General features: G+C 42.5%; 1 protein-coding gene across 7 annotated transcripts in view; it reads left to right on the forward strand.

Moving 5' to 3' along the window:
* The window catches only part of PATJ (PATJ crumbs cell polarity complex component), a 159,397-nt gene that overhangs the window by 13,171 nt on the left and 125,368 nt on the right, over positions 1–20,858 (forward strand). For 5 of the 7 annotated variants that reach the window (XM_079982093.1, XM_079982091.1, XM_079982090.1 and 2 more), the window contains exons 10-17: positions 17–108; positions 1,277–1,418; positions 3,155–3,295; positions 8,165–8,241; positions 10,009–10,065; positions 11,099–11,233; positions 14,089–14,256; positions 16,765–16,890. In XM_079982093.1, coding sequence (XP_079838219.1) covers positions 17–108; positions 1,277–1,418; positions 3,155–3,295; positions 8,165–8,241; positions 10,009–10,065; positions 11,099–11,233; positions 14,089–14,256; positions 16,765–16,890 — 938 coding nt within the window. The remainder of the gene's footprint in view (positions 1–16; positions 109–1,276; positions 1,419–3,154; positions 3,296–8,164; positions 8,242–10,008; positions 10,066–11,098; positions 11,234–14,088; positions 14,257–16,764; positions 16,891–20,858) is intronic. The other 2 variants (XM_079982088.1, XM_079982092.1) reach the window with 2 other exon arrangements.

Below are 20,858 nucleotides of genomic sequence, written 5' to 3' on the forward strand. Positions count from 1 at the left end.
TTTTCTTTTCTTTAAGCAGAATCTTCAGGGATTTTTGTCAAAAACATAATACCTGACAGTGCTGCGGAACACAGCGGTCAAATAAAAGTCCATGACAGAATTATTGCTGTAAGTTTAAGTCTTATTTTTGCAGGCTGTAGAATCATACTTTGCAGAACATTACTGGTGTAAGATCTGAGAATATTAGGCATAAAATAATCTGTTCTAGATTATTTGCTAGCTGAGAATCCCCTTCACATGCCATCCATCAAATGTGAGTGACTTTTCCCTTATGTAAAGCTTCCCTGCCAGCAAAGTACATTCAAGACCTATGTAGTCTGTGCTGTCCACATGACTGCATCAGTCACATGCAGCTCCCTCCCACCACTCCCTGGTGGCGGCAGCTGCATACAAATGGCATGACCACTGACCGCAAGTTCACCTCTGCAGAAAATGCAGTGTGTGTGATAGTATAGGATAATGGCTTGGATCCTCACATTCCTTCTGTGAAAGGAACAGAACTCATATTTATAGAAAGGTACCTTTTTTGCCTCCCCCTTTCCACTGCTGTTTCCTGAAAGTCTAATATGGGGGTTGAAGGACTCTGGAAAATGCTATAGAGTATGGTGTAGAGGAATGCAGATAGATGGGAAGCTGACAGATGTCAACTTCTCCCTTGCCTGTGTACAGTGGTACCTCAGGTTAAGTACTTAATTCGTTCTGGAGGTCCGTTCTTAACCTGAAACTGTTCTTAACCTGAAGCACCACTTTAGCTAATGGGCCACCTGCTGCCGCTGCGCTGCCGCAGCACAATTTCTGTTCTCATCCTGAAGCAAAGTTCTTAACCCGAGGTACTATTTCTGGGTTAGCGGAGTCTGTAACCTGAAGCATATGTAACCTGAAGCGTATGTAACCTGAGATACCACTGTACTTATATTTATAAAATCCAGAACTCTTAGTTGCAAGGATCCCATATAATCTGAGAATGTGTTCACTCATGCACACAGTCTCGCAACTGACCAATTTGTGTTGTGTTGTGTTGTGAACCGCCCTGTGATGAAGGGTGGTAAATAAATTTAATAAATAAGCAAAGAAATTGCTTTTTCGTGTATGGGTTGATAGGGAGCCCTGTTGAGCTTAAGTAATGTTATTTAATATGAGCAATCAGGCTCATCTTCGGATTTTAGAAATGCCCTGTAATTAGCCTTAACTGGTGTTATCATTCAAGCAACTTGCTTTCTGACATGGATTTCCATTTAGAAACCAATTTTATGTGTCATACATGTCTATGTATTAGGTTGATGGGATCAACATTCAGAATTATACCAACCAAGAGGTGGTGGAGGCATTGCGAAATACAGGACCGATTGTACACCTGGCGTTGCTTCGAAAGAAATCGTTGTTTCCTGCTTTCTCTTCAGAAAAAGGCTTAGGCAGAGGTAAAGCTCTTCTTTAACTATACCTAATGTTCTTCTAAGCCAATGCAAATCCCTTTGCATTTAGTTCACTGAACACCTTGGCATTTTTGTACTGGTGGTATAGTCTTATTTACATGACTGGTCATTCCTGCAGAACCAGTTCATCCTGGTCATGTTCTTCCACTCTTCTGAGCACATTCTTAAAGGTTTTATGTGGTACTTCACTTGAGGGTAACCACGGTTACTACAGATTACAGCAGTAACTCAGATCATATTATGCCAGTTTATACACACACACAACTTTATTTTTTCATATAGAATGAACAAACAAACAAACAGAAACATCAATAACAATAATCCATTTTATATTAAGGTGTTAGACCTGTGCTTGGAGGTGGTGATAGGCTGGATGTGGGCCAATAACCTGAAACTGAATCCTGAAAAGCAAGGGGTGTTCTGTGTCCCAAATTCTTGTGTCCAGGAGGTGTGGAGGCAGCCTGCCTTCGAAGGAGCCAAGTTTGCAGCTTGGGAGATGCTCATGGATTCAACTCTGTCACTGGAGACCCAGGTGCCCTCAGGGGCTAGGAGTATTTAAAGCCCTAAACAACTCGGGGCCCTACAAACCTGAAAGTCTCATTCTCTACAGAGCCTCTCAGGTGCTAAGATTGGCTGTGTGGTGGGGGCCCCTTAGTACTTGCTCTGCCCTCAGAAGCTCAGGTGGTGGTGGTTCAGGACAGAGTGTTCTATGTGGCAGAACTTGTTCCCCACAAAGTAGCTTTATTGTATAAAAGGTAAAGGTAAAGGTACCCCTGCCCGTACGGGCCAGTCTTGACAGACTCTGGGGTTGTGCGCCCATCTCACTTAAGAGGCCAGGGGCCAGCGCTGTCCGGAGACACTTCCGGGTCACGTGGCCAGCGTGACATCGCTGTTCTGGCGAGCCAGAGCCGCACACGGAAACGCCGTTTACCTTCCCGCTGGTAAGCGGTCCCTATTTATCTACTTGCACCCGGAGGTGCTTTCGAACTGCTAGGTTGGCAGGCGCTGGGACCGAGCAGCGGGAGCGCACCCCGCCGCAGGGATTCAAACCGCCGACCTTTCGATCAGCAAGCCCTAGGCGCTGAGGCTTTAACCCACAGCGCCACCTGCGTCCCTAGCTTTATTGTATAACTTCCGTCAAATGCTGAAGACACAACTCTTTACCTTGTCTTTTGACACTGGAAGTTTTTGGGTTTTTAGGAGCTACCTTCTTTTGTGATTGTAAGTTATTTTAAACTCTTTTAATAGTGTGTTTTAACATTGTAACTTGCTCTGGTACCTTGGAGTGAAGGGTAGGTAATAAACAACAAAAGCAACATACTCCAGTACTGAGAACATCATTGGTAATCTGTTAGTTTTGGGGCCTTTCAGAAATTAACACATAAACAACAGAGCTCTCAAAATGCTATAATGTGGTCCAACTAACTATATTTACTGTGCTAAATATAAGGTACTGATTACTGTGGAACCATTTATCTTCCTACAATAATGTTATTTTTTTTCTTTTCAATCATAAGCATTCTAATAATTTCTAAAAAATTCTGGAATAAATAATTTCTAATAAATTCTACTCTTTTAAGAACTTCTTGGGGTGAACAAGCCCATTTCTTTACTATTTTGGTAGGTAGAGTAGAGAGAGCTTGCTATCTAAAAGGTTATATAAGTACACTTCTTGCATACGATCCTTGGATTACGCAATTGACTGGAAACTTTTGGAACAGTTGCAGTGCAGCCAGATATGCCAACCTTATCCTTGGCTGGTGTCGTGGAGACTGAGACTACCATAGATAGTGATAACGAGGAACTTCTAAAGCAAAAAGACAGCTCTGAAAACGAGAGGAAACAAAAACGACATGCAGTTGGTAAGTGATATATCTTTGGAGGAGACTTTTGCTACACTAACCTTCTGTTTGCCAACCATATCATATATGGTCTTTTAAGTAGTAGTAGGACAAATGAGTGTCAATAGAGGGGGATATTGAGCAATTAATTTTAGTAGCAGCCTAATTTGGCCTAATAACAGCAGGATATTTTTTGTTGTTGCACATTAAAAACTGGGTCTGTTGTTTTTGAAGCTTTGTATCTGTACAGGAGACACATCATGCTGCAGTTACAGAATTGCTGGAACCCTTGTTTTCTGCTGCAGCTGACAAGTTGTGATGACTTCGTCAGTTTTCACCATATTGGGGCATTCACAGGCTAATTGGAATGATTTTAAAAGAAAATAAGTGGTCTGTGGCATGCGATTCTACATCTGTAGGCTTGTCATTTCGTAAAATTTTATTTTATTACAGAAAGGTAAAAACCATTTAGGATACAGAAATGTAAAAGTGTTTTCACACTGGTAAATATATTCACTTACCTTTCTTGCTTGAGAGCTAAAAGCAGTCATTTCATTTCAAACATGGTTGATACTAAAACACTGTCTATAAAAGTTCACCCTGGAGCAGAATTTAATGGCCAAATTAAATTCCAGAAATAGGTACTTATATTGGAAATGCTGACAGGCACTTAATTATAATAGCACTAAACTAAAACGCCCCTAATTTAATGCCCTGTCTAAACTCTAGAAACGCCTTTCAAACTTAATGTAAAAAGTGTGTTTTATAAAATGTGTTTTTTCTCTAGGTCTGATTGTGCTAAGCTTTAATTCAAATTCCTGAATAGATTTAAACAGTGGTGTGCCCTAACAGCTACAATGATGTTGGTACAGTCAGTGTAATATAATTTAATATGATGTTTGCATGAAACCCTTTATTGGGTTCTAGCCGAGTACCTGAGCATCAGTATGATGCATTGGTTAGAATGATAGAATTGTAGATTGGGAGAGACCCCAAGGATCATCTAGTTCAACCCCCTGCAATGCAGGATTCCTGTCCACAGCTGTCCCTGGATAGGCTCGAACCACCAACGTTCTGGTTAACAGTCAGATGCACTGACCCATTGTGCCACAGACTGCACTTTGCCTCTGATCCTGTAGGTCTAAAATCCCTTTGAAGCCATCTAATTGGTGGCAATTACTACACCCTGTGGGATCAAATTTCAAAGTTTAAGTATGTGCTGTGTGAAGAAATACTTCAATTTGTCTGTCCTGAATCTTCCACCGTTCAGCTTCTCTGAATGACCCCAAGATCTGGTCCAGAAAAGTTATCTGACCCCATAGTGGACTGCACCATTATTTCAGAGCATCTGGTTGGGGAGTCTTGACAGGAGTTCCAGTGGTTTAACTCCTGTCTGGCCATATTCAGAATGTGGTTGAAAGAGACGCTAGTTCAACTCCATGTGCATTGACTTACGGTGTCATAAGGTTTGGTGTTACAGACAATGCTTTATTAAGAGCTACATGAAGCCACATAAGTGTAGATAGGAGTGCAATTTAAGGATGCTTACCTAGAGAGACTTTGCAACCGTATGTCTTCAGTTATATGTTTCCATATTTCAGAGCGTTGTGTACACAAAGCTTCAATGGCAGCTAGCTTACAATTCATTTAATAAAACTGCACACATGTTCTTCCAAAAGTTTACATAGGGCTGTGTAGGAAAGATAACACTGCCTTCAAAGGAACTTGCTTTCATAAAAATGAATCCCATGCAAGAATCTTGATACAGAATCTTGATATAGTTCAGTAAAAGAAATAATCTTAAGTTTCACTGTGGCCTTGCAGAGATCTTTGTTTATTTATCTTGGACATGCAAAAGGCACAATGGAGTCTTAGAAGCTCAGTGCATCTGAATAAATTCTTACCAGGTAGCAAAGGTAAAACTAAGGTAAAGGTAAAGGTACCCCTGACAGACTCTGGGGTTGTGCGCCCATCTCACTTAAGAGGCCAGGGGCCAGCGCTGTCCGGAGACACTTCCGGGTCACGTGGCCAGCGTGACATCGCTGCTCTGGCCAGAGCCAGAGCCGCACACGGAAACGCCGTTTACCTTCCCGCTGGTAAGCGGTCCCTATTTATCTACTTGCACCCGGAGGTGCTTTCGAACTGCTAGGTTGGCAGGCGCTGGGACCGAGCAGCGGGAGCGCACCCCGCCGCAGGGATTCGAACCGCCGACCTTTCGATCGGCAAGCTTTAACCCACAGCGCCACCTGCGTCCCAAAAGGTAAAACTAGCCCGTGTCATTTGGGAGTCCTCCAAAATGACACTTTACTCAAATGTTTGAAGGATTATCAGTGAAGATGAAATGCATGCAATCCAATCCCTATGTGTGTTTTTGCCTGGAAGTGAGTTCTGTGGGATTTACTTTCAAATACATGACTTCTACCTTGATATCTTAGGATGTCATTAAGCGCTATACACTGACATGCTGTAGTGGTTCTCTGTTTCTAATGAAAGCAAAACCCATTCTCTTAAGTTAAAGACTCAAGACAAGACTGGCTGATTTTCTGTTCAAACAGATCTTTCCTGCAGTAGTTCTGTTTAATGTGACATTGTATGTTTTAAAAACATAAATAACAAAATAATGCATGTGGTTTTAGATGGAAAAGCATTAAAGTAAGTGCAGTATGCATTAGTATTTCAGGAACATGGAGTGCTGCTCATATGTAATGTCCTGTTACTTGTCCCAAATGGTAACAAAATAAGCCATAAAATAAAATAGCTTGCGGTAAACTTATCCTCCTGTTGGTGCCACTGTTACTTGAACTTTTCTGTCTGCCTGTGGGAGTTTTTGACTTCTGCAAGTTAAATATTACTTAGGGAAGGAACTTTTTATAAGTACGCTGAGCTTCTGGCTGGGGTTAAATGCAGGGCAGCCAGCCATTTTTATGTTGTCTAGCCATGTCAAACTGTCTTACATGGCTGTAATACCGCTCTGGTTGCATTAGTAAGAAAGCTGAAAAGATATAAATGTCAAGATAGCCAAGTTCCCATGGAAGGCTGGTTCAGAACTGAAGCTGAAGTTCACATGGCTCACTGGCCTGATTAAGCTAAGCAAGGTTTTTATAAGAACTCTAGGCCAGCCTAGTCCATCACCCTGTTCTCACTGTGGTCAGTCACAGTGGCGTAGCGTGGGGGTGTAGGGGGGGCCGGCCGCACCGGGCACAACATCTGGGGGGCGCACTCGCAGCTCTCTGCCCCCTGCTAAAATCCACGGGTTAGGGGGCGCAAATTATTTGCCTTGCTCCGGGTGCTGACAACCCACGCTATGCCACTGGTCAGTCAGATTTGCCAGCAGGACCTGAACAGAGCCCGGTCTCCCCTTTTAGGATTCTCCGCAACTGGTATTCAGAGGTACGTCCTCTTACAGTGGAGGCAGAACACATCAGTTGCTAGCCTCTTCCATGAATTTGTTCAGTCCTTATTTTAAAGCCATCCAAGTTGCTGGTCATCACTCTTGTAGTAGCAAATTCTATGCTTTTAACTATGTGCTGTGTGAAGAGGTTTTATTTGTGTGCCCTGAATTTCACAGCATTCTGCTTCATTGGATGGCACAGCTTCTAGCTTTTTGGGAGAGGAAGAAAAATGTTTATCTGCCTATTTTCTCTGTACCATGCATAACCTTATGCACCTTCCTCATGTTCCCCTTATGTACCTTCCCCCTCCCGAAAGTCCCCTTTCCTCAAAATGGATTTGCTCCAACCTCTTGATAACACTGGGAAACAAATTTTTTGTAGCACTGATACCTGCAGTTGTTCTAACCTAATTTTGACGTGCTGATTTCATATCTGAAGTTGGTTTTGTTCTTGAAGAAGCCATGGTCTGATCTGAAAAATACAAATATTTAGGTTACAAAACTATAAAAATAAAAATTAAGTTTGCAAAACAATAATTACCATGTGGTTAGGGTAGATCAACGTGTCAGTATCCATTTATCCCCAGTGTAAATATGACATATTGGCAAAAGTCGGAAGTTGAAAGATAACTGTAGCACATACATGAAAATCAATTTCAGATTTGAAATCAGCATTGAAAGAACATATAAGAATAGTTGAAAAATCTCATGCAACAGAAAATGAAAAAAAAAATTTGTTCCCCAGTGTAATTCTTGTTGCTCTTTTCTGCACATTTCCCATCAATGCAATATCCTTTTTGAGGTGAGGCAACCAGAACCGTATGTTGCTACGTCTGCCAAATGTATAAAGTTCGTGAGTGCATTCTGTTGATGTAGTCCTTGATGAGGAGTTGCTGCAAGTGAATGATGGCCCAGTCAGCTTTTATAAATGTCAACTGGTCCTTCTAAGTTAATTGAACTGAACTTTGCAGCCAAGAATGATCAATTGATGCAGCGAAACAATGCAGCGCCCATGTCTCATTGACACAACAATTGCTGTCCTTACTTTTGAAGCAAAACAAACAGCATTTGATGATGATTTGTTCTCCTGCAATGTTCTGCTCTACAGGGCAGAATTCTACAGTTTTCCTGGATGCAGGGTTAGCAGCGGCCAGCTTACTGGCTTACCAAAACTGCATGTCGCAGCTGCTTACACAGATTGGGGAGGGCCAAGACTGCAGGGACCTTGGCAGGAGCAGGAATGGCAGTGGAGCCAATCCAGTGCTCCTGCTGCTATTTTTGCAGCTGCAAAGCTCCCTGCTGCCTTCTCCCTCCCCCCCTCGATATCAGTGCACAGCATTGGGAAGCTAGGAGTACATTGCCCCCTCCCCACTGCTGTCCCAGGGTAACACTCTTCTTGTACATGGATGTAGGTATAGATATGTTGGTGCTTTATTAATGTGCAATGAGGGGGATGAATTTCTCAAGATCTGGTCTTAAATTTTAATTGTTGCATCTAGGGAAAGCTCCAGAATTGCCAGAAAACAAATTAAAATCCAAGTGGGAAAAACTACTGGGACCTGACTTTGAAGTTACGGTATGTGTTTGTTTCTGTGTTTCTGTGATATATATTTAGTGTAAGTTGAATATTCTTTACAAATTAATGGGAGTGATTATCTTCTGCATTTCTAGCTACAAGTTAAAAAAAGCAACCCCCCAAACACTCAAGGTTGTAAACAAAACACAACATTTAGAATGTTGAGTAAAATGTTATTACCAAAGACATGAATGGTGTGAAATATACCAATAGAAGATGCAACAACAGCAATCAAAGTTCAAAGAGCGATAGCGGAAGATGTTCACTAGCAAAGGGAAGGCTTTGTTTCAGTGATGTAGTCAAGGGGGGACTGTAGGAGAATGCACCTCTGGGAATATTTTTCACAGCAGGAATGATGGCATTGTCTGCCAAAGTGCCAGGGAGTTTGATGGTGCCAGATGATCTTCCTTTAGAAGGGTGTTGCTGTCTTGGCACCACAATTTAAAAGTCCAGGTCTTTTCTGCCACCACCCTTCCGTAATTCCCCCAGTCGTGGCTGTCTGGCAGATTCGTACGTGTGGAGGCAGTTCTTAAAATATTGCAGTCCAAGGCTATGTAGGGTTTTAAATGTCAAAAGCACTTCAAATTGAACTGAGATGCAAATTGATTGCCAGTGCAGGCGATAAAGAATTGGAGTTGTCTTAACCCCATCTGATCAGTTCAAACTATTTCTTAGTGCTGCTAGCTATCCACTAGATATTTCTCCTTTTATTTCAATGATCAACAAAGAGCTTTCTCTTCCAATAAATAATGCTCTATAGTTGATTGGACTTTTTGAAAGCAATTAAGGTGACCCCATGATATTCAGGTTTTGTCTGCCCTTTTTAAATATATATGAAACTAGTCAATAATTTTCCTAACCCCATGACTGAAGTCAGACAGTAGTTTTACAGTGAGTTGTAAGTAGCTTTTTGAAACTATACAAAATCTTATTTTACTTGATGAGGAAGTGGCATCATTAATTTAATTATCAGTATTATATCTGCCTTACAAATATTCCGGGCACTTTACAGATTATTAAAACAATGTACAATGTTAAAGTGCTGTTAATATCTAAATTTCTGAAGTAAAATAGTCTTGTCTGAAAATGAGCAGCAAGAGGTCCCAGCAGACATCTCTCTTCAGAGGCTGTTTCAGATTTTGATGACACAGCTGAAAAGGCCCTGTCCCACCTGTGTTTCTGATGGTGGGGGGGGTAGGGTCTGATGAGCAAAGTGTACAGTACAACACACCATGATATCTCTCATTTAATCTCCGCGCATTTAGGCTCTAATGCAATTTAATCTCTACGCAAGCAAGCTCTCAAGTAAAAGTGTGTGTGAATTCAGTTTCAACCACTGCTGGCAATGCATTGACATTCCAGAATTACTGCTGGTATGATTGTTTGTTTCAAGGTGGTTTAAAATAAATTGTTATTATATCCTTATTTTACATGGGGTCCCTGGTCGTCGCTCATCCAAGGAGCTGACTAGATCCACACCTGTTTCGTGTTAGCAGTGCTGCACCTTCAGATGTGCCCAAACCATTAAAAAGACCTGTAGGGTCATATTCTTATGTTTATAGGAGCAGCACAGCTGTATCCATACACCACTCTCCTAGTAATATACATGTAGAATAATCAGCACTCTCTCTCCTCTCCACAAAGGGGCATTGCTATGATTTATCTATTTTACATCTGTTGTACACTTACTTAGTTTAGATCACTGACTTTGAAATAAATATAATGCTTTAATGAGTACCCATGGAATCTCTCCTTTTTAATCTTTAGGTTTCAACTGTGGACATGCCAATCACAGATGATGCTGAGCTACAGAAATATTCAAAGGTATTGAGTCGTCCCTTTTTCTATTTCTGTAACACGCTGGGAGTGTAAATAGATATAGGTGTGAACCACCCACTTAGAACTTACTATATTTGAAAGTTTGGGCAAATTCCGGGTTTGTATCTCTCTTTATGTGCTGGACGTGAATTTGTCCCAACAAGCTATTCTGTCCTTCCTTTTTCAAATGATAGTCTGTGCAGAATTAAACATATTGGTTAGATGTCAAGTACTGTATTTAGCAGCTTTGCTCTTTGAAATGCTTTGTGCCGATGTCTTGGTTTATTGATTGCTAGGACAGGAGTTGTTGAAGAATGCAAGCCAGAAACATTTTTTTGTAAATCAAACCTTCACCTTGACTACCGTCTGGGAGCAACACAGGCTGCAGTGTAGACTTTACTGTAAGAAGCTACACGAAGTTAGTATGCAATCTGCAAAAGGACAGACCAATGCCAACTCGCTTTGCTGGATTTCATTTGACCAACTACATCTCATCAGCCTAAATAAACATATAACTTTCTTGATCATCTGAGATTTTCAGGTGATGGGCATTGGCTTCTGCTTTTGGTTTTCTGCCACTTTGCCATCTTGTCCAAACCTGGAGCTGTGGGAAACATTTATTATGGTTATTTGAAACAAACCTCCTTTAGAAACCACAGTTGGATTGTTTGAATCTCACAATATTAACCACATTTTGTCGACTCCTCCTTCTGGCTGTATGGGAGGGGGAGAGGGGAAGGTCGAGCATGCAAACCCAGGTGGAGGCTCACATTTCACTGAACCATAGTTTAATGTGATGTCTGAATGCAGCCATTAGACATTAAGCAATAAAACTGCTGAAGCTATAGAGGTATAGTCTATGACCCTTGTTTTGAGATATTTAAGTTCTCCAAATCTATCAGTTGACTTCTGTCATCTAGCATGCTCCCAAGAGGCCCTGTCCCTAGAGGTCCAAGTTGCTGGAAAAGCTGATAAAGTACCATACATTTTGGTTTTTTAACAGCTGCTACTTACTCACACACTGCTTTGTTTTCAACAGCTCCTACCTATTCACACAATGAGACTGGGGGTGGAACTGGATACATTTGAAGGACATCATTATATATCTTCAATAGCTCCTGATGGTCCGATTGCCAAACTTGGTTTATTGCAGTTGGAGGATGAACTTCTAGAGGTAAAGTTTGTAGACAATACATTGTATGTAGCCATGATATTTAGTCACCTTCCAGTGTTTTACTAGTGTTCATGTGGATGAGACTCATCAGAGTACCTTTCTACATAGCTACGAAGAGTATTAACATAAATTAAAGCTATGAGGGGAGGGCAGGAAAGTGTGTGCTTAACTCTGGAAGTCTTAGGCCTTTGGGTTTTCCGTAGGAGATGTAAGCAGTTCCTCCTTTAAATCATTTAATTCACTATCTCACAAACTCATGCCCATCAATGCAGTTTGTTTTTCCTTTTGCAACATTCATGATAGGAAATGCTGAGTGCCAAAGGTTTAAAGGACATTGGGGGGGGGGGGAGAAAAATATATTGACAATCAACCAAAACTGTAGTATGGAAGTAATAAAGCCTTGCTATGATTTAATTGTTAGTGAATTATTGTTATATAAGCCTGGATTCTGTCTATACATTACTTATCCAAATCCACAACTATGTCCAGAGCTTGTGAAACATTTCTTTCATCCCACTCCTCCAGTTTTGAGTTTTTTTAAAAAAATAAACTGGCCTCTTGGTTAAAATATACCCCCTGTTAGCCTAGAGCACATGTTAAAAATTAACCAGGTTATGCACTCTATTAAATAAAAGCTGTAATGGGCAGAAAAAAGTAACAAACTCACAAAGAAAACAGCGCTGCCAAACCACTGATACAGCAATCGAGAGACAGGCCATTGGAATTAATAAGATATGCAAGAGAATACCCATTGACTGAATAGGAGTCAGTCCATAACTACCATTCCTCCTCTTTGCTGTCCTTCTCAAGACCATCGTTTTGTTTGGAAATTGGCCACTTAGCAATAAGGAAGCAAGAAAATGTGTAGAATGAATGAATGAAAATGGGTGGTTGCTGAACAACTCCAAGCACGCCTGGAGGAAACGGACCATTTGGATCCCTTCCAATCGGGATTCAGGCCTCACCATGGGACTGAAACTGCCTTGGTCGCGCTGGTTGATGATCTCCGGCGGGCTAGGGACAAAGGTGAGAGCTGTTTCCTAGTTCTGCTGGATCTCTCAGCGGCCTTTGACACCATCGACCATAACATCCTTCTGGACCGTCTAGAGGGGCTGGGAGCTGGGGGCACTGTTATACAGTGGTTCCGCTCCTTCCTCCTGGGCCGTGTTCAGAAAGTGGTGGTGGGGGATGAGTGTTCAGACCCTTGGGCCCTCACTTGTGGGGTACCTCAGGGTTCCGTCCTCTCCCCCATGCTTTTTAACATCTATATGAAGCCGCTGGGAGAGATCATCAGGGGGTTTGGACTGGGTGTTCATCAGTATGCAGATGACACCAAGCTCTACCTCTCCTTTAAATCGGAACCAGTGAAGGCGGTGAAGGTCCTGTGTGAGTGCCTGGAGGCGGTTGGAGGTTGGATGGCGGCTAACAGATTGAGGTTGAATCCTGACAAGACAGAAGTACTGTTTTTGGGGGACAGGAGGCGGGCAGGTGTGGAGGATTCCCTGGTCCTGAATGGGGTAACTGTGCCCCTGAAGGACCAGGTGCGCAGCCTGGGAGTCATTTTGGACTCACAGCTGTCCATGGAGGCGCAGGTTAAATCTGTGTCCAGGGCAGCTGTCTACCAGCTCCACCTGGTACGCAGGCTAAGACCCTACATTCCCGCGGACTGTCTCGCCAGAGTGGTGCATGCTCTGGTTATCTCACGCTTGGACTACTGCAACGCGCTCTACGTGGGGCTACCTTTGAAGGTGACCCGGAAACTGCAATTAATCCAGAATGCGGCAGCTAGACTGGTGACTGGGAGTGGCCGCCGGGACCACATAACACCGGTTCTGAGAGATCTGCACTGGCTCCCAGTACGTTTCCGAGCACGATTCAAAGTGTTGGTGCTGACCTTTAAAGCCCTAAACGGCCTCGGTCCTGTATACCTGAAGGAGCATCTCCACCCCCATCGTTCAGCCCGGACACTGAGATCCAGCGCCGAGGGCCTTCTGGCGGTTCCCTCATTGCGAGAAGTGAGGCTACAGGGAACCAGGCAGAGGGCCTTCTCGGTAGTGGCGCCCGACCTGTGGAACGCCCTCCCATCAGATGTCAAAGAGATAAAGAATTACCTGACATTCAGAAGACATCTTAAGGCAGCCCTGTTCAGGGAAGTTTTTAATATGTAATGCTGTATTGTTTTTAACACTGATTGGGAGCCGCCCAGAGTGGCTGGGGAAACTCAGCCAGATGGGCGGGGTATAAATAATAAATTATTATTATTATTATTATTATGATTCAGAATTATGACATACAGAGAAGGGGCATTGCAATCCTATTCAGATGTGTTTCATCCTGTGAGGAAGGTGTATATGAGTCTTAATTTTGAAAAGTGGATTGGCTACAAATGTGATAATATATATAAAAATGTTTCAGACTGCTTTAAGAGATTTGCTTTGAACTGGTGTGCTGGAGCTGGAGGTGAGGCTCAGTCAGGGGTGTGAAACCTTTTTCAACCCAAGGGTTTCATTCCTTTGGGTGGGTGGTGGAACACATGGCAGTGGTGGATGGGGCCTGAGGTCTCCTACCCCTGGATAAAAGCAACTGATTAGTTACTCCTTTCATGAGTGCAAACACACACACACACACACACACACACACACACACACACAGAATAAAAAGAATAAAATTAAACCATAATGCATCACAGCCTGGAAGGACCAAAAGGGCAAAGATACAACTCAAAAGGGATAATAAGTATTAATTCATACACATATTCCCTTTACAAATATTCATTAAAAAAATAAAAGTATGATTTAGGGTGGAACCAGATCGCTTGTCTTCAAGTCCATGTACATTCTCATTTCTTGTCATAGGTAAATGGTGTTCAGCTCTATGGAAAATCCCGCCGTGAGGCAGTTTCTTTTCTTAAGGAAGTGCCTCCTCCATTTACCCTGGTTAGTTGCCGGCGCCTGTTTGATGATGGGACAGAATCCTTTGTGGACGAGCCCACAGCCATTATTGCTTGCTCTCCAGAACCAAAGGTAAAGCAATAACATTTTGAAACATGAAAAGAAAAGGTAAAGGGGGTGCCAACAGATGTACCTTGACTTTCGGAAGATAATGGGTTGGATCCAGATGTGGCCCCATTGTATTCAGTGGGATTTAAATTAGTCATGAATGTACGTTCTAGTAACTCTCCTCTCCGTTGCTTCTGATTGAGTGCAAGAAGTTCCTGCAGCCAATTGGAAGCCACACTTTGGTTTTTGAACCATTTTGGAAGTCGAACGGACTCCCGGAACAGGTTAAGTTTGACAACCAAGGTATGACTGTATAGAAGTGTTCGCAAGAGGGGACAGGGATTGACAAATCAATAGTAGGAATGGAAGAAAGATGATGTGGGAGAGAAAGGAAATGGAGGTATTGTTGAAGCACTATAATCTCATCAAGGAGAATAGGTCTACCAAAACAGTCTAGACTTGAGATAGTGGTTGAAGGGTTCTAGATTTCGCCTCTTAATCCATTCTATCCTGGTTTTTAAACTCTTGTGACTTCCCTTTCCTGCAAAAGCCCTGTTAATTGTAGTGTTTTGTAAGCAGAAGAGAAACCAAACACTGGTGTCAGGATCCAAAGTGTAAATGACTGGTGATTTTTTAAAGTTCCATTCAGGTGACAGTGGCAGCCCCACCCAAAAAGTGAGAAGACCCTTTAGAAGAGCATTTCAGGAAGCCCAGGAGCTACTACTAGAAGAGAGAGCAAGCACAGAAGCATTTTGCCACTTCCACACAGGCTTTGCTGGATCACAGCCTGCAATTCCAAACATTCCACCAGTGGAGTCATATATCTTCTGTGCATAGTGCAGAAAACGATGGTCACAGCCTCTCTTCTTTTTTGCCTTTTCTCAGTGAACAATGAATCTGATCAGAATCTGAAATTCAGGCTTCACTGCCTTGAATTTTATGAAGCTGAGTGTGTGCTTTTGAACCAAAGCTACAACAGTACTTTAACAAATGCATCTTCCCTGAGAGATATTTCATGTTTGTGACTTTACTACTTTCACTGTAATTGGAAACTCCTAGTGGCTTTATCTAGGCAGGTAGCTGGAAACATCATTGTACTAATGATACAAGGTATGTAAATCAATGGGCTGACATGCTGACGGTGTACATCCCATTCATCATTCTTCAGTTTAATAAGGGAGCAAAAGCTTTGAATTATACCTAGTCTCAGCTTCCCCATTAGCTGATTACTTCCATCTTGTGAACAAAGGACCTGATGCAAACTGGAAGAATACAGTTTGAGTTTAAATTTTTTCCCAGGAGTACAGACCTTGTCTTTCAGTGTAATAAAGTAAACTTTTGCTTCTGGCTCCATGGCTCCATAATGATGTATCTTCTTGATGCACCAGTGTCCTGCTTTGGATAGCTTAGTGATTAAGTTAAATGTTCCATTTAACTGGCAGTGCAGTGCCAATATACTTCTACGAGTTTATCAGTGGCCACTCAGATCTTTTAAAACAATGGTTTTACACTGATATCAGGGCATTGTATAAATTCATTTGTCTCTGAGTAATACCACAGAATATGCTTTCTGAATCTTACCTTGTTCTTATTATGTGAACATCCCTGAGATGCTGTGATGAAGGGCAGAGTATAAATTAAATTAATAATAATAATTGTGTTACGTCTAAGTCAGGGATTGTAGTTTGTTTCGGTTCCAATAAATCACAGATAATGAGGTAAGAACAAACCTTGGCTACAGATCACAGTTTATCAGGAGCAAAGCCAAAAACGATCCCTGGCTCAAATGTACCACTAAGCTAGGGATTGTGGTTTATTTCTTTGCAGTATGAGTGGGGAGGAGCAAAACAGGCACAATTAATTCATGCATGGTTACTGTCATGCTTTTTGGCTTACCAAGCCTCCTTGGTGAGGTCTTCCTCTTTTGACTCTGTACATGTTAAGTCTACCTTCACGTATAGGACCTCTTTCAGATTTTCAGTATAAGGAGTCATAACATTTCCTTTCAGAGTCTCCAGCTAGAAGTGCCCTTGTTTTTCCACTGAAAGCCTTGTGGGATCATCTGACTGAATATTTCATGGCCTTGTTCCTTTGTGCTTTTGCCCCTACTATTTAAAACTATGAATTCTGGATCATTCAAAGCACTTTACGGATAGTAATCCTTGCAACAATCCTATAGAGTAGTCCATCATCATTACCCCCATATGGAAGATGGCATGCAAGATACAGTGGCCACTTACAGGGTTCCTGGCAAAGTTAAGTGTTGACCCAGGAGCCTCCAAGATCACAGGCCATACTCTTAGCTACGTTTGCATACCAGGCTTAATTTATTTTTTGCTTTCCTCTCTGTGCCCTTTTACTTTTATGCATCCAATGCGACCATTGAAGGCTAGCGACCTTAGCTTAAGTGAACTGAGCCAATATCTAGTTTCACAGAATGATTTAAATTCTAGTCCAGGCACCCTCTTCAGCTTGCATATGATGGATAAATTTATCAACAGGAGGAAAAAAGCTTGATATCTTATTTCTCAGGTGAAACCAGGGGAGGAAGAAGAAGAGGAAGAGGTGGAGCTAGAACTTTGGTCTTCCGAAGTCAATGTCATTGAACTTGTAAAAGACACTAAGATGGGCTTAGGATTCAGCATTTTGGACTACCAGGTATGCTGTGCATCCGTGATGATTAATTGCCTTCAATCCTTATTGCATTTATGGTTGTGCCTTAGTATTCCCTGTACGTTTTGTTAACATGATCTTTGCATCTTAGCAAAGAGCTGAGTTGGTTCTTTTGCCGTTTTTGTTTTTAGTCTCAAAAACTTTCTGTGTAGATACATGAGCTGTTTTTAAATAGCTAATAAAAACTATTATCCATTGTTATGGATTGGTGTAGTGAAATAATAATAGGAAGAAGCAGAAGAAGCAGAAGAAGCAGAAGAAGAAGCCATGATTTAATAAACAAAATAATAATCTCTAAGAAGCATGCTTTGGCTTCTATCTCTAGTTCAGAAGTGTGCAGTATGTGCTTCCAGTTCTGCCTCTTGCCTACTTCCTAATCTTACATGGTCCACAACATTCCCTCCCACTGATCAGCTGAGCTGAGCACTGGGGGAAAATGGGTGATGCTCCAAATGAACATCAACTTTTCTCTGCAGTCCTGCTTCCTTTTCTCCTCCCTCTCTCAGTTGTTCCCTTCCACTGTTAATGAGTCTGACTGGATTACTTCGTACAATTTATAGCTCAATCTGAAAAATTGCTTTATTCACAATTAAAAGACTGGGATGTCTTTATCTAAGTAGTTTTTCCCCCAGTATTGTTTAGGGACATCAGGCCTCAGAAAGAACCCCTTACTTGAAACTTTGGAGAACTGTTGCAAATCATGATATACAGTATATCACTGGGCTAGACAGGCCAATGGCTTGACTCAGTGTAAGGTAACTTTGTATGGTCATTGCAAAGCAGGGTACAGTGGTGCCCCACAAGACGAATGCCTCGCAAGACGAAAAACCCGCTAGACAAAAGGGTTTTCCGTTTTTGAGGCGCTTCGCAAGACGAATTTCCCTATGGGCTTGCTTCGCAAGACGAAAACGTCTTGCGAGTCTTGCGATTTTTTTCGCTCCCCCCCCCTTTTTCTAAACCGCTAAGCCGCTAATAGCCGCTTAGCCGCTAATAGTGCTAATCCGCTAAGCCGCTAATAGAGTTGCTTCGCAAAACGAAAAAACCGCTAGACGAAGAGACTCGCGGAACGGATTCTTTTCGTCTTGCGAGGCACCACTGTATTATATTAGCTTCAAAAATTGCTATTATTGCTGCTGTATGAGTACTATTACATAGTTCAATAGCAAACTCAAAAGTTTTGAACTGGATTATTTATTTCCTGTTCCAAGGAATATTGTGTTAATTTTTTTATGGAAAGAATAACAAGCCAAAGGAAAGCTTTGTGTTATTTAGGAGAAAATAGTGAGGCCAATAATAGAATTTCAGAACTGGAAATGGTGACATCAAGTTTGAACATCATAGCGAAACAGTCCCCCTTTTAGAAATCTGTAACAAAGAATAATTACAGAAAGCTTGTGCACAATCTCCATAAAAGCTCAATTTTGTCAGCGTAAAATGAAAGTTGTTGCATTTTGAAAATAGTTGAAACTAAAATTTGTCTGAGCAAAGTTTACCAGGAATAGAAAATAGTGTACGCTGCTGATGTCATCAATATGATATTTTTAAAGGCTCCAACTAAGGAATGTAGTTAACTGTTTGCCATAACACACTGCGTATATGAGTGCTGTCTAAATGCTTTTGTTTAATAAGACAAATATGTCAAAGGATATAGAAATCTATAATACTGTCAGAGCTGCCTCTAGGTCCCAGCTCACAGAGGACCAACGCTAGGCTGTAGTAATGTACAAAAGTCTTTATTGAAGTTCAGTTTCCATTTCAAAGCCACAGCGTGCAGCCCTACGTCTTAAACCCTAGATCGGCGAAGTCCCGTCTGAGTCTCCTCCCCTATGACACCAGTTTAAGATCCTAGCCCTGCTCCACCTTTTACGCTGCTCTCTCCTCCTCTGGGTCCTCCTGCCCGCTGGGGCATTGCCCTTTCTGGACTCTTCCGACGCTGTCGCTTAGCTCCTCCCCCTCCCTCCGGCGGGCTTTAGGACCCGGTTCCCAATCCTCATTCTCTGCTGTCCCGCGCTCCTGTACATTTGAACTTGCCTCTCGCGCCAACCCAGTGACCTTTCTCCTAACCGTTACACTACTTCGGTCACTGCTTCCCTCTTCCGGGACACTGGCCGGATCTGACCTCTCCTCCGTTGTCCGACTTTCTGATGGAGGCGTGGTCACCCCTGCCTAATCTTCTCTCCCTGGTGGGGAATGCACTGGCCCCGATCCTTGGGACTCTTCCCCCCCACTCTGCTCTGGTGGGGAAGCTGGTCCTGATTTCCAGCTATTGCTCTGGGAGTCCCTGCTGCCCCCTTGCTCCTGGGGCGTTCCCCTTGGGAACCCCCTACCCCTGGCCACTGGCGCCCCCTTCTGTGAATCTTCCGATTCGCTGGAGAGGCTCATGGAATCCCTCGGTCCACTGTCCTCTTCTCCCACGCTCCCCTCGGATTCTTCCCCTTCGCTCTCCATCTCCTCTCTTCCCTGTGCCTCTGGGATGGATTCAAGACAAATACTTGAGACGTGCTTGTGAAAAGTTTTTTTCCCCTTGACATATTTTATGTTTCAGAGGGGGTCCCAAATGTTTACAGTATATCTACCTACTATCCTTTGCAGAGGGCAATAATATGCAGACTTGCTTTTATATTTTTGTATGATCAGAATTAATGGAGGCTTTAATAACAGTTTTTATTTACTTACCGATGCAAATACATTGGCAAGGAATAGGATGCAGCTAAATTTGAATTATTTGAAATGGGCTGTAAGCCATTTAATTTTAGATCTTCCATCATTTTAAGATATTGGTTTATAAAGTGCAGTGTGTCCTTGCTGAGCTACTAAGCTTTTTATGGTGCATATCTATTAATGAGGTATATTCAGTCACAGTAACTCTTTTGATAGGCCATGGGGGAGGGGGGCAAATTAATATATGCAACTAGAATTGGCCCTTCTATAATAGACTGGAGTGACCCGTGGAAAACTAAATTATTGCCTTAGCCCAGGAATGGCTAACCTGTGGCCCTGTAGTTGTTGTTGGACTATAACTCCCATCATCACTCACCACTAGCTATGGTTGCTGGGACTGATAGGAACTGAGAGTCCAACATTTTGAAGGATCACATGTTTTCCATCTCTGACCTAGCCCATGCTTACGTGACCTCTGTAGTATTTTGCCCTTGCTTCTCCACTTCTATCAATCTGTAAGCCAGCCTTCACCAACACAATGTTCTGGACTATAAAACAGGGGCTGATGGGAGTTGTAGTCCAAAGCATTGAGAGGGCATCTAATAGGCAAAGGCTCTCTAAGCACTAACCTACCCTATGATACCACCTTGGGTGTATATATTGGATAATGCACATAATAGCTTACAGGCACTGCTTTTCTCTCTCCTATTCAGCCATATTCTTACAAATGCTTTTTAATGTATTTTTTATTAACCTCTTCTCTTTCTTCCTCCCCCCGGTCTGTAACCAAGGTTGCTTCCACACAAGGGCCCTTTGGCGCTGCTGAGGCACTGCCGTTTTTGCAATCAGCTGGAAGTCTTGGTAGCAGTAGACCATAGATGCCTCTTGGAAATTGGAATGATTGGAGGGTAGGGATGTCCCTGAGTCTTTTCCAGCTTCCAGGGACTATTGGAGGAGATGCTATATGAATGCAGTCACAGTGATTCTCATGACTGCATAGCTTGTGAGGAGTGGAACATGGCTAATGGCTAATCAGTGAAAACAAAATGAAACTACTGGGTGGAAATTATTCAGTGTTAGACACTATTCCTGGTGTATCCTTGCAACCATATCCTTGCTGTAGATGTTTATGTTACCTCCAGATTAGATGTTGTAATTGCTCTATGTGGAGCCACATTTGAAATTCAGCAGCATGGCTTTTGACTGGTATTAACTGCTATAAGGGGACGCGGGTGGCGCTGTGGGTAAAAGCCTCAGCGCCTAGGACTTGCTGATCGAAAGGTCGGCGGTTC

Source organism: Podarcis cretensis (assembly GCF_951804945.1).
Source record: "Podarcis cretensis genome assembly, chromosome: 6".
NCBI lineage: Eukaryota > Metazoa > Chordata > Lepidosauria > Squamata > Lacertidae > Podarcis > Podarcis cretensis.